The sequence below is a fragment of the Bactrocera latifrons genome, unplaced genomic scaffold, assembly GCF_001853355.1.
Source record: "Bactrocera latifrons isolate USDA-ARS-PBARC rearing strain unplaced genomic scaffold, ASM185335v1 scaffold_35, whole genome shotgun sequence".
Lineage (NCBI taxonomy): Eukaryota > Metazoa > Arthropoda > Insecta > Diptera > Tephritidae > Bactrocera > Bactrocera latifrons.
Genome location: NW_017536990.1, coordinates 752,560 through 764,684, shown reverse-complemented (window position 1 = coordinate 764,684; position 12,125 = coordinate 752,560). Strand labels below are relative to the sequence as shown.

The following is a 12,125-nucleotide window of genomic DNA, read 5'->3' as shown; positions in this document are numbered from 1 at the left end:
CCATTATTTTTAAAACTAATTAAGCTATATTTAATAAAATTGAATGAGCTTTAACATGAATAAAAGAAAAATGAATTCCATAACTGAAAAAAAAAAAAAAATATTTGAGTTTCTTAACGTAGCAAAATTCATCAGCCACCCTGTATATGTATGTGAGTGTGTTTTTGTTCTTTATTGTTTTTCCCAGAAGAAATTTTCGTTTATTGACTTAATTAAAAATATGTATTTATGGATGTATGTAATTGCATATAATTTTTTGTTTGTTTTATTTAGTTGATTTAATTAAGTCGTTTTTTTTCTTCAAATATCAACAAATTTGTTTTACAATCTTCGAAAGCTATTCTTTGCTTGTTTTGTAGTCACCAAGAATTCTGGTGAGCTTTAGATACATATGCTTTTATGCGTACGTGCTTGTGCATTTGATAGCAAGGAAATCAAGTTGAGCATACATACATACATATTTGCTAAAATAAATGCGTAGATGGAAAGAATTTTTATTTAGAAAAATGAATTTAGAAATCTAGTAGCTTAAAGATTCAAAACATTATTCCTTGGAGTATGTGTAAAGTATATTTAAAGACACTTAAACATAAATGGTGTGGAACGAAAGAAAAAGAACCTTGAAAAATGGTTTTGAAAATTCACAAAAAAATTTAAAAAAAGAAATGTAACTAAGTTTTTGCATTTCATATTGTTTTTCTTGTAATGAATATGTTTTTTTTGAATTATTTCAAATTAATTGTATATATTTTTTTTTTAATCTGTTATAGCTGTAATTATTTTATTTGCTTATACATATAAACAAATGTTTTTGTAGTTTTTGAATTTTTCTTTTCTTACGTATTAACATGTATGCTGTGTTTGGGTTTTAACAGTACTAGCTCTTCGAAAACTTTTGATTGCTATTGTTTGGTGTTAATTGAGTTTTTGAAAATGCGTGTATTTTATTTTAGAATAATGTACTTTTCGAAAAAATCAACAATTCATTATGTGTTTTGAGTTTGCTTAAAAAAATAGTTTTAGACATGATTTTCTCACAATGTCGCCCCACTGTTCCTTTCTTAAACATTAAATATATTTAAATGATTTTTCGACACCTTTTACATATCACTCATTTCTAAAGCGCGCATTCCAACACATTCCTGCAACTTATTTCTCTCACATTTTCTAAACTATTTACACTCTTATTAGTTATTGAAATTTATAAAAAAAATTTGAATTTATTTTTATAATTTTTATTTCCAGAAATAAGAGAGAAATGTTTTTAAAAAACTATATTTGTTATAAAAAACGATTTTGATTTTCATATGTGCATGTATTTATATTGCAAAAATATTTATTAACCGAAATTAAACTATCATCTTAAGCAGAAATTGAAAGCTTAGAACTAATCATAGTCAATAAGAATTTATAAACACACATTATTTATTATAAATTAGTTTAAAGTTTAAGAAATGTACAATTATTAATCTAAAACATAATATTTCCTTAATGATCAATGAAATGAGGTAATGAGTATTTAACATAACCACGGACGGTAATGATTGCGAGGGGGATAAATTAGAACATACTATTTTTTTCCATCTTCATTACAATGGTAAATTCTGAAAGTTTATTTTTGAGTTGTAGATATAGTTTTCTGCTTTCCTTTCACTGCTGACTCAAACGTTGACAATGAATCCATTTTTTATAAATAAAATGAGGACATTGGACAATTTATATTTTTCAAATATTCTTCAGGATTATAATTTCAGTTTCTAAAAGCTTTAAAATTCTTATAAATTTTTTAAAATGAAGCCTTATTAAAAATTGTTCGAATTTTTGTTGTATTCAGACGAAAACCTTACTCTTTACTTTCCGGAGAAAAGAGAAAAAAATGCGAAAAAGTAATGAATTATAGGAAATAGTATAATTTATTGGGGGAGTACAGTAAATTTGTGTAAAACAAGACTCATTTTAAGGTTTTTTTTTTTATAAAGTAGTTAAAAATTGTATTTCAATAACATTTTGTTAAATCTTCATGGAGAAATTATCAAAATACGAAAATGGAAGCAATTACTCTGGAGCGCCGTTGGAAAAGGTACATAAGTTTGCGGTGTTCCTTAAAACTTGGTTGAATTGTATGATAGATCATTAGAAATTATCATTCGTTAATAAATTGTTTTCTTAGGTAACTCCGAAACGGGTTTTCCAAATGTAATTTATTGAAGGAAAAAGCTTGGTTTTTATTTATTCGTTATTATAAAATATTTTTTTTTAATTGAAAATAACTCTCCAGAACAATTTATGAAGAGTACCATTTTGATCACGTGAGTTGGGGAGAAAACGCTCCAAAGTTTTGAAATCAGATGACAAACGTTCGAAGGTCAGGTATGAAAATACTCATGACTTCGTCAATTTTGCTCCAATCGATTTGCCATTTTGACACAAATTTCACAAAAATTAGAAGATTAGAAAAATTAAAAACCCTGCTCCTTCTTATCTGCAGGCCCATTAAAATATGAATAATAATCTCATAAAAAATAATTAAATTACCTGATGTAAATATTTCGTCTATATGCCTTATTATATTCTTGTACTGGAAATTTCGAAAGCCAAGTTAATCATCAATGCTTCCACTTGAAATTTTCGAATAGGCCTACTTCTGCCACTGCAAATCTTAAAAACTATTTGGATCAATAGAACGGGCGAATAGTGTATTCACGAATACTTCTGACTATGACAACTAAACGACTATTACTAATTATTTTCTTAAGTAGTTGTTGTTGCTCAATTAATTTGGAATAATTTGAAACTTGATATATGTATTTTTTGTTTCACTTAATTTTTTATATAGTAATTTAATTATTTTCTTTAAATAAACACGAGCGTGAGAGTACATATCACCCGTTAAGAGTACTCACTTCACACTTGTTGAAGACAACATTTTTAATTTTTTTATTTGTGTTAACGTGTGTATGTGAAAATAAGCGTAAACCACAAACCAGCACTAAGCAATCTCTATGCAATAGAAGCACAGCGCATCCATTTTATGAACCAGTCGATACGAATAGCTTACAGCTTACTCTATGTATATATCTTCAATCGGATATGCTGTTTCTATGAATTTCTGATAGAAACGTTGAAATGCTCGACTGCAAAGGTAAGCAAAAAATAAAATTAAAAACGTTTTCTTAAGCAATTAAAAGTAATAAATTATATTAACTCACCCCACGGCTTCGGCTACGGGTCGTGTCGATTCTGAGCCCTTGAAGACATGACATGCGAAACGTTGCACCGTTGGATGCTTCGTTATGAAGCCAATAAAGCGGTGATCACGTGGATGAAATGCACAGAATGAGACATTCTTTAGTGAGTAGAAGTAATCGATGCAGGGTTTCTTGTCCTTTTTCTGTAAGAAAATAAAAAATCACAACGGTCATTAATTCGTTTTTAATTTTTATGGATTTTCAATACCCAATAACTCACATTTGGTCCCGAACGGTCTACCATGCGCAAACCCTGATCCGACACCTCCAGTATGCACACTTGACCGGCTGGTGAATTGCCATATTCACCAACAATCTTACGCACTGCTTGGCACACAACTCCGGTTCCCTTGTGAGCTAATGTCTCTACCGAACCCAAATAACCGAGTAAATAACGCTCCTTCTTCACCTGTTGCACCGTCGGATCGAACTCATTGTAATCCAAATCAACCGCATAGGCTGAAGGGAAAATACCCTGTCGCCCAGTGCGCAGATTTACACCCTCACACCAGAGATCGTCAGCCTCTTTTTGTACGTAAATAGCATCGCCAATTTCAATTTCGATTTCATCATGATGACGAGGTATAAACTTGTGTAAGCCACGATGTGTAGCTTCAAGCATTTCGAGTTGGGAGAAGGGCACACCACCGAATGGCTGAGGAAATGGTGATTGTGAAACGGGGGAAGTGATTTGTGGTGACATACTTTTGAAATCATTTGGGGAATGTGCTGTACTGTGGCCACTATCCACATCGCCCAAACTCTGTAAACGTTCAGAATCTGGACTGGAGTCCTCATCTAGTAGATAGCCACATTTCAGTGTCAAAAATGAGCGTTGATTACTTCGTACTGCGGTGCTACTATTTAAACCATTCAAATTGCCGTTAATTGTATTTCCTGTGATGGCGTTATTGTTGTCGTTCAATTGATTGCGCCCATTGTTCATTTCGTCAGCCAATGTAGTCTGCCCATATCCACCACCTAAAAGATGTAGAATGGAAGCTGCAACGAATGCGTTCGAGGAGCACATTAAAAACTCACTACAAATAACAAACGTCTCCAATTGGTGCAAATGATAGTCGACGCAAATTTTGTTGAAAGGAAATGAAAAATGTCTACGGAAGAGATGACTACAGTATGTGGTGGGTATAAATAGACTTTAATTCAATTTGTAGGGGAATTATTCAAACTTTAATCTTGTCTCGTCTAATATACTTGTATATATACTACACTCCTCTCGAGTATGAATGATATGTTTGGCGCAAGTTTTAAAATACTAGGTTAGAAAGATTTGTATCATCCATCTTTTTACCATGAGGTAGGGATAAACGATATTGAATTGACATCCCTTGATGGATCCTATATGTTCCCATTATGGGAATAACGAATCGTTGAATCATAAAATTGGCGAAGGTAATTTTTCGTATTAAATGAAATGTGAATGAATGAATGATATGCATAAGTGCGAAGTCGTTCCATAGAGATCATCAGATTATGAACTTCATATGTGCAGGTAAGGAAGAAAGTAGAATATCCAAAAATTCTGAAAGTAAAACTTTATAAATCTCTTTTTGGGTTTTAGAAGTTGAACACAGAAATATCTATCAACAGATATTTAAAATTATGAAAAACGGCTGTCTCTTGGCTAGATTATTTTAAAATTGGTTGAAATCTATACTTAGATTTTGTAGAAGACTCAACAACATCATGGAATTTGAAGCAAGAGTAAATATCTAGAAAAAAATATTGTAAGTGTTAGTGTAATGAGAGAAACAAATTCCGTCACTAGTAGCATTCTACATAGAGCATTAGATTCTCAAGAAGCAACTGTCCATAATGGGCATAGCCTCTTTTGCAAACTGCCGATTATGCGATCTGGAGTCGGAAACTGATAAACACCTGATTCTAGATTGCATAGCAATCTATGGATACAGGTTTACGGTTCAAGTTCCTGAAATTCATCAGAGTGCTGCGCCTTGAGGAGTACGTGTATAGAGGGGAGGGCACAATGGTTCTTGGGTCGCAGTTTAAATTCTGTTATATTAAGGTGTCAGAGTATTTGTGTTGTGGTAATGGCATGTCAACTACAACTTAAACTACAAATTTCAAATACGCAAACAGATCACAAGCACTAAAATAGTAAAACACGAATAATTATTATATACAACTGGATGTATGTATGTATGTACAACTGGAACCACTACTCGGAACTTACATTTCTTATTTTTTGGTATTTCTGGTAATTTTCGTCGACGTCGTTGTTGCTGCTGGGTTGCACCAATTGTTGCAGCTGTATTGGGAGAAAGTAATAATTGCGAACCGACTACGCAATCAGTGCCGGTTGTACTGCCCGTGCCAGCACCTGTACCAATGCCAACCAGACCACCAATTGCATCCTGATGATTCAACGGATGATGACGATGTGAATTGAAGGAGTCATTTGTGTCCAACGAGCCATCCGAAGAGAGCGATACCACCTTAAGACCGTCACCGATTTCATCATCCTCTACTTGACGCTGCAGTTTTGTTGTTTCACAGCAAAAATCTCCACCGCCGGCATCTTCCTGATCAGAGGTATCACTCTTCGAAGATGGAGAATCCTCGAGGTCGTCATTCGGTATTAAGCTGCAGAGGTAAAGTCATATAAGTGTACTCGTATACATATTTAAATGAAAATCGCTAAGGTGATTCATGTAGTATACAGTTAGGAATCCATACAATGCGAAGGCCGGTGAATGGAGTACGATTTTTGGAGTTACTTTTTAGAAATTATTTAGTACAATTGATTTTTCATTCACGGAAGACACGTACTGAGACAGGCACTTACGCACACACACAAAAGAAGTGGACGACACAAAATATGTCAAAACACTGCACACACGCATGTCAACCGATGAAGAGTCGTGCTATTTAAGCTATGCTTGAGGGGAGCTCTCAAGTGCCACGTTATGTCTTTATCCACACATCCGCTAGCACTTTATAATAATATATTTTTGTTTGTTTGGTGTAGAACTACTTACGAATAGAATGTATGGGCGTTATTTTTCTTTTGGCCAGGGCTGATATATGTTTGTATCTGATGTGGCTCAAAGATGGGCCTGTGGAACTCCTCGAATTCGCTATCTGCCATGATGCTATAAACTTGTTCCTCTGCTTCTCTACGCTGTATGTGTCTATTACTATTATGGGCTTCCCCTTGCTGGTGTGTGTGTGTGCGGGTAGATTTTTTTGCTGGATACCAGATGCCGTAATTCAATAAATTTTTTTACACTTTCAACACTCCCGAATACAGCACAACAGCTATGTTAGTACACACTTGTATTGTCGTATTTTCGATAATTCAAATTTTGCGCAGCGATTTTGTGGAATAATTGAAGTATTTAAATAAATTTTTGCGAAAAACTGATTTGTGTGCCCTCTTTGCCAAAGCAAATCAGGCGTCGAATGACTTTTTCACTCTTCGATCGATAATTTCCTTTTCGTTTTTGTTGGCTTGTCGCTCGGCTGATTTGGTTTCAACTTCGTTTGGGTCGCAGCAAATGTCCATGGCAGAGACGGTGAGCGCCTTGGAAGTGACTTTGATGACTAAAGTGTAGCGGGGGTGTCGCAACAACAGCGACGGGTGGCCGTATTCACTTCTGTACTGAGAGCAGTAAAGGGAAATTTAACTGTCAAACCGTTAAATTGGGTTTGAATAAAGACTCATGCGTCCTTTTGTGTGTTCGGGGTTTTGCGTTGCTGCTTTTGTTTACAACGGTAGTGCCACCACATCCCCCGATCTCGGTACGACATGTGTTCAGCTCTGTCAGACGGTTGTTTGGGGATGATTTGGGATATTTAAATGTCACTCTGGCGGAAGCTCGACAGTACGTTAGTCAGTAGCTGAGCCACATTAGGGCTCTGTTTACAGCAACGAAGAGACGAACTTACGAAAGAATTTAGCGAAAAATGTCAGATTGTACTGGCAAGCAAGCATGCGCAGTGTAGAGTATAGTATAGCAGCTATTCGTGCATAAAATTGACAGTTGTATAAATTTAATGTTATTCGAATTATAACAGTTAATAGGACTGTTTAGCTTATTATTAGATAGATTGAGCTCTTTCGTTTGCGACTTAAATGAGTCGAAATTTAGGTCATCTATAAAGTGTAACTTTTTATTTATTGCATCAAATGAATCATAAAAAAAATTATTATTTATAGTTTGTACATTTTTATACCCTGAACAGAGTATAGTAAGTTTGTTATGAAGTTGTAACACCCAGAACGAAACGGGGACGCGATTCAGCAATGTACGTCAATATGAAAGCGAATTAGTCCCTCCCTTTTTGAGACATTTCCCTGAAAACTTACACACGAACTTTCTTTCTCAAGAAATTGTTCATTCGTTGGAATCGTCGATATCGTGCTATCATACAAAAGCTATTTTATTTGTCGCCTTCCAATCTTTGAAACATACCTCGTTTGCTCAAAAGGACTTCGGTATCTTATAACTGATTATGATTTTAAGAAACCACAATCCACTTAAAAATTTAGGCATAATTTAATCAGGATTACCATTATCAAATTAGATCGGTGAATTCTTCGAAAATGAGTTATAATAAAGATTATGTTTATCAAACCAGAAACAATTGTTTTCTTATTAGGTTTGTTTGTCCTCCTGGAAGCTTAGTTCATTGAGATATTAAGAAATGCTTCACCCCTGAGGTTTGCAATGTTTTAAAAAAGATTTGGAATAACTAAGTCAGGTTGGTTTGAGAAAAAATAAGCAAATTTGTGGACAGCATAAAATTTAAATTTTTTAAGACCGGTTTAAAGTTGATCAGAGAATTTGACGGGCCTAAAACTTAAGTAGAAATGTTTACGATGTAAGGATTAAATAAATTAAAATGTATATTTATGTGTGAAAATAAATGCCAATGTAATATACATACATACATATGTCACATGTATTTATGGCAATATCACCCAAGCAACTGACTGTGACTTGTTGATTCAGACTCATAGAAACTTTTAATTTGATTGAATCGATAACTGAGTCCTTGTCTTGCTTCCGTGCGTATTTAAACCAATATGCAAATAAATAATTTACTGCACAATCCGAGTATTCTATTCATATTTGGTTGCGCTGGCGATGGCCTTCCACCACTTCCACTTTATGAACCTAAATATGTAGGTTATATAAATACTTGCAGAGTGAGGGTGCTTGGCTGATAATAAGATAATTTACATCTAACTGTTTATTTCATATTCATGTTGTCTATGCATCCATTACTCATATCATGTATAGACCAAAAAAATCTATGAATGCATTTCATTAACGCATTGAGGCGCCTTGGAAATAGAAATTAATGAAACTCTGTCCGTGACGGAGAATCCGGCAAACACATGCAAGATACTATAATATAATCCATGCCATAATTATGTAACATTATTTCTGTTTATAACTATGTACACATACATTTACTTATGTAAATATAGATGTGAGTGCCTGTATACATATGCTCATATGCGCTTTTAGCCAAATCGAATAATATAAATCCCCTTGAGTGCGCCTATAAATGGTTTGCTTGGCAAATAAACATTTTATTCACTGGCACACAATAACTTCCAATCACTGAGTGACGATTGAAAAGGCAGGCCATACAAATAAATAATAACAAAACTAAATTATGCACAATAAAAGAAAAAATTGAAAAATGTTTAAAACAGTATATAATACTACGCGGCTTTAACTCCTCTGAGGAAATTTGCTGTTGAATGGAACGGAAAAGGAAGAACAGTTTAAACAGACCAAAAGGATGTATTGTGGACAAGGTTAAGTATACTCCTTTGTATTCCGTTATTCTTTACATACACACATACACATGGATGCGTGATTCACAGTTACCGGATTGCATGGAGAAAAATGTCAGTTTATCATTTAGTCGGTCATTTATTAAGTCCGTTCCTCTGTCAATAGTTGTTGGCAGGCAGCGCAAACGATTTTTACACACCTATATCAATTGTATGTTGTCCGATGCTTTCGTATGCGCATATTTTAATAGTAAGCAGCTAGTTTTATTTTTACATCTTCAAGCACTTTCACACAATTGATTTCCCACCTACATTTACATCGCCTATCGAAGAACTTGGAAGAGCGTGATGTTGCCGGCAACCGAAGGATACACAGTCTTCACGCATTCGCTTTCACTTTACTTTGATGGTGAACTTGAAAGCGGCGCTTTTCACGGCGCTCGGGGGGAAGGTAAACATCTCGAGTCGTTTAACAAATAAAAGCACTATGACTATTATCAACGATTTATTGCGGTTTATTCAGTGAGAGCGAGGAAATGGAAGCGCAATGTTAAGTGTGCCTACTTGAGGCTACATTTGATGATTTGTTAACAATAGCTGGAAAGGAAGACGCATATTTATTAAAGAAGCTAGTTACGTTTAAGCATTTTTACCAGTATGCTTATATTATTATATATAAGAAGTACGTGTCACGTTGTTTGTCCGTAAAGGACTAGTAAACTACTGAACCGATTTTTTTTAAATTTAACACACTATGTCCAGTCCGAACCATCTTAGAGGATAGGATAGAAAAACAATTCATAAATAAACAATGCAGAGAAAGCTCTATTAAATGTATGTATTAAGCCGACATCTCCATTAACCATACATATTATTAATGTTTATTAAATTGAATCTATTGAGCGCACAACTCTATTAACTGGACAGAAAGGCTGGTAACCAGACATTGAGAAAGCAGCCTTTAATTCGTTATTTTTTTAATGAAATTTATTTGTATGAACATATCTAAAATTAAATATCAAGTAAAATCTCTCGGATTCTTATACCGACAAAAATGTTTTCGCCTTTATTCGTAAATAAAGTTTTCACTGTATTGAATAGTTTTTTATTTGAATAATATCATAAATTGTATATCACAGCAACGCGTGACCGGATCCCCTAGTATATATATATATATAGAAACTGTATGCCTCGCTTTGTCCACGGTAAACTCCTAAACTACTGCACCGATTTCACTAAAATTTATCTAACTGTGTCCAGTTTGATATAACTTAAAAGATAGGATAGTTTATATCTCAATTATGTTAGAAGTCAAAATAATTCATTGATAAAGAAATAGTTATTTATTTGTTTAATATTACAAAAATTTAAAATATATATATAAATATTTTGATTTTACTGTGCCGAATACTGAGAACAAATTATACCCCAACAATCAATCGAAGCATTGCACAAAATAATGTAATATTTAAACAGCAAAGATAAATGGTACAAGTTTGATCATCAAAAATATCACCGGAAATATTCCTGAGGCACCAAATTTTACTGAGAAGTTTCATAGAGAAATGGTCATGTTGCAGCAGAACAGTCTTCAGAGGCTATACTTCTCCATTGGTTTAACTTGTATCATATCTATAAGTGAATCTCAAGGCCAATAAGATTAAATTTCGGTTCAATTTCTGAAAATTCATTTTTTTTTATCGCGTCTTTGTTTCAAAAATATAATAAAATATCACAGTTGAGATGTAGCAGAACATTCTTCCGAGTGTACTATTTTCATAAAATTCATTAGCCACTCGAAGTGTTAACTAATATTTATTGGATTATCCACTTGACTCATAAGTCACTTATCCAAGACATATGCAAAAAAAAAAAAAAATCTTACTTGGGCAAACATCGAGCAACACTTTAAATTTTATTAGGTAAAGTTGAAAATTTGCAACCACTGACACTCAAAAACAATCCAATGAACCAACAATCAGCAAATCAAATATTACTAAAGTAATGATAGGTCTGATATACTAAGCAATTGGGGCATGTGTTTTTAGTCATAATTTACTAACTACCGACTTCTTTTGGTTGCCTTACCTCTTGAGCAAACTTCTTCTACGTCAGAAGAAGCAACACTGACGATTTCTTTTTAATTTCTTGCATTCAAAGGGGCTGAAACATTAATTACCAGCATTATTTTATAGATAAAACCAGTATAAAATATACACGCTTCGTAGGCATAACCTACTTTAAATGAACAACTACGCTTGAAAAAATGAATTGAAGATTGCAAAGGGATAAAAACGACAACAAAAAAAAAAAACAATTTAGAAACGACAAAGTTTCCTTTTCATTGAAATTAAATGAGTCGAGACTGTTTTTTGTTATTTTGATTTTTGCTAACTCATGAAACTTCGCAAAAGGCTAACAAATTTACATCATCCACCAATAGATAGTGTCAACTGGAATAGCTTCTGGGCTTCCTCTTGACACAGTGTTCCTTGTGGCAATTGGAATATGCCTTCCTGACTGTGTCATGATTTGGCCAATCATATCTAGCAAACGACAAACGTATGAACACGCATCGTGAAAACAACGTTAGGTAAGTGGTATGGAGGGGGAGATAGGAGGAGCATATACATATACCACTAAACACAGACATACTTGCAGCACAAGAACTTAAACACGCCAACTTGCCACTTGTAGAGTATTTGCCATTGTAGACACTCACTTGTTGCTACTGCGACTAAGGGCGGAGGGCCGTGGATGGGCGAAAAACTCAATGTGTAAATATCAGTTGCAGTCTATATATCCTCGTAAAAGTTTCTTTACGCATACGCACGTTTGTTTGTCAGTTGGCACGACTATCTCATCTCAGTTTGTGTGCGAATCAAGTTGAGTATTTTGACGATACTGCTGGTGGGAAGGGAGCAGGGGCAAATGCTAATACGAGCAGAACAGTTCGTAGTGGAAGGTGAAGTGAAAGTTCGGGGATATAGTCAATCATTATCCCGTTACCTATATGTAGGCTATAAAAGCGCGTTGCACAGCTTGCGGATCTTGCAGTATCCTTTCGGAAATCGGTCTGACGA

General features: G+C 34.2%; 1 protein-coding gene across 2 annotated transcripts; it reads right to left on the bottom strand.

Annotated features, from left to right (window-relative positions):
* Positions 1 to 2,260: 2,260 nt before the first annotated feature.
* LOC108971582 (JNK-interacting protein 1) lies at positions 2,261 to 6,823 on the bottom strand. Of its 2 annotated transcripts, none has more exons than XM_018937750.1 (5): positions 6,269 to 6,823; positions 5,464 to 5,873; positions 3,469 to 4,250; positions 3,210 to 3,391; positions 2,261 to 3,134 (listed from the first exon to the last, which is right to left on the bottom strand). In XM_018937750.1, the coding sequence occupies exons 1-5, from the start codon at positions 6,376 to 6,378 to the stop codon at positions 3,062 to 3,064; spliced, it is 1,557 nt and encodes a 518-aa protein (XP_018793295.1). In that variant the 5' UTR covers positions 6,379 to 6,823; the 3' UTR covers positions 2,261 to 3,061. The 2 variants fall into 2 exon arrangements, with proteins under 2 accessions (XP_018793295.1, XP_018793296.1); XM_018937751.1 differs by having other exon boundaries at positions 3,469 to 4,229.
* Between the last annotated feature and the right edge of the window lie 5,302 nt (positions 6,824 to 12,125).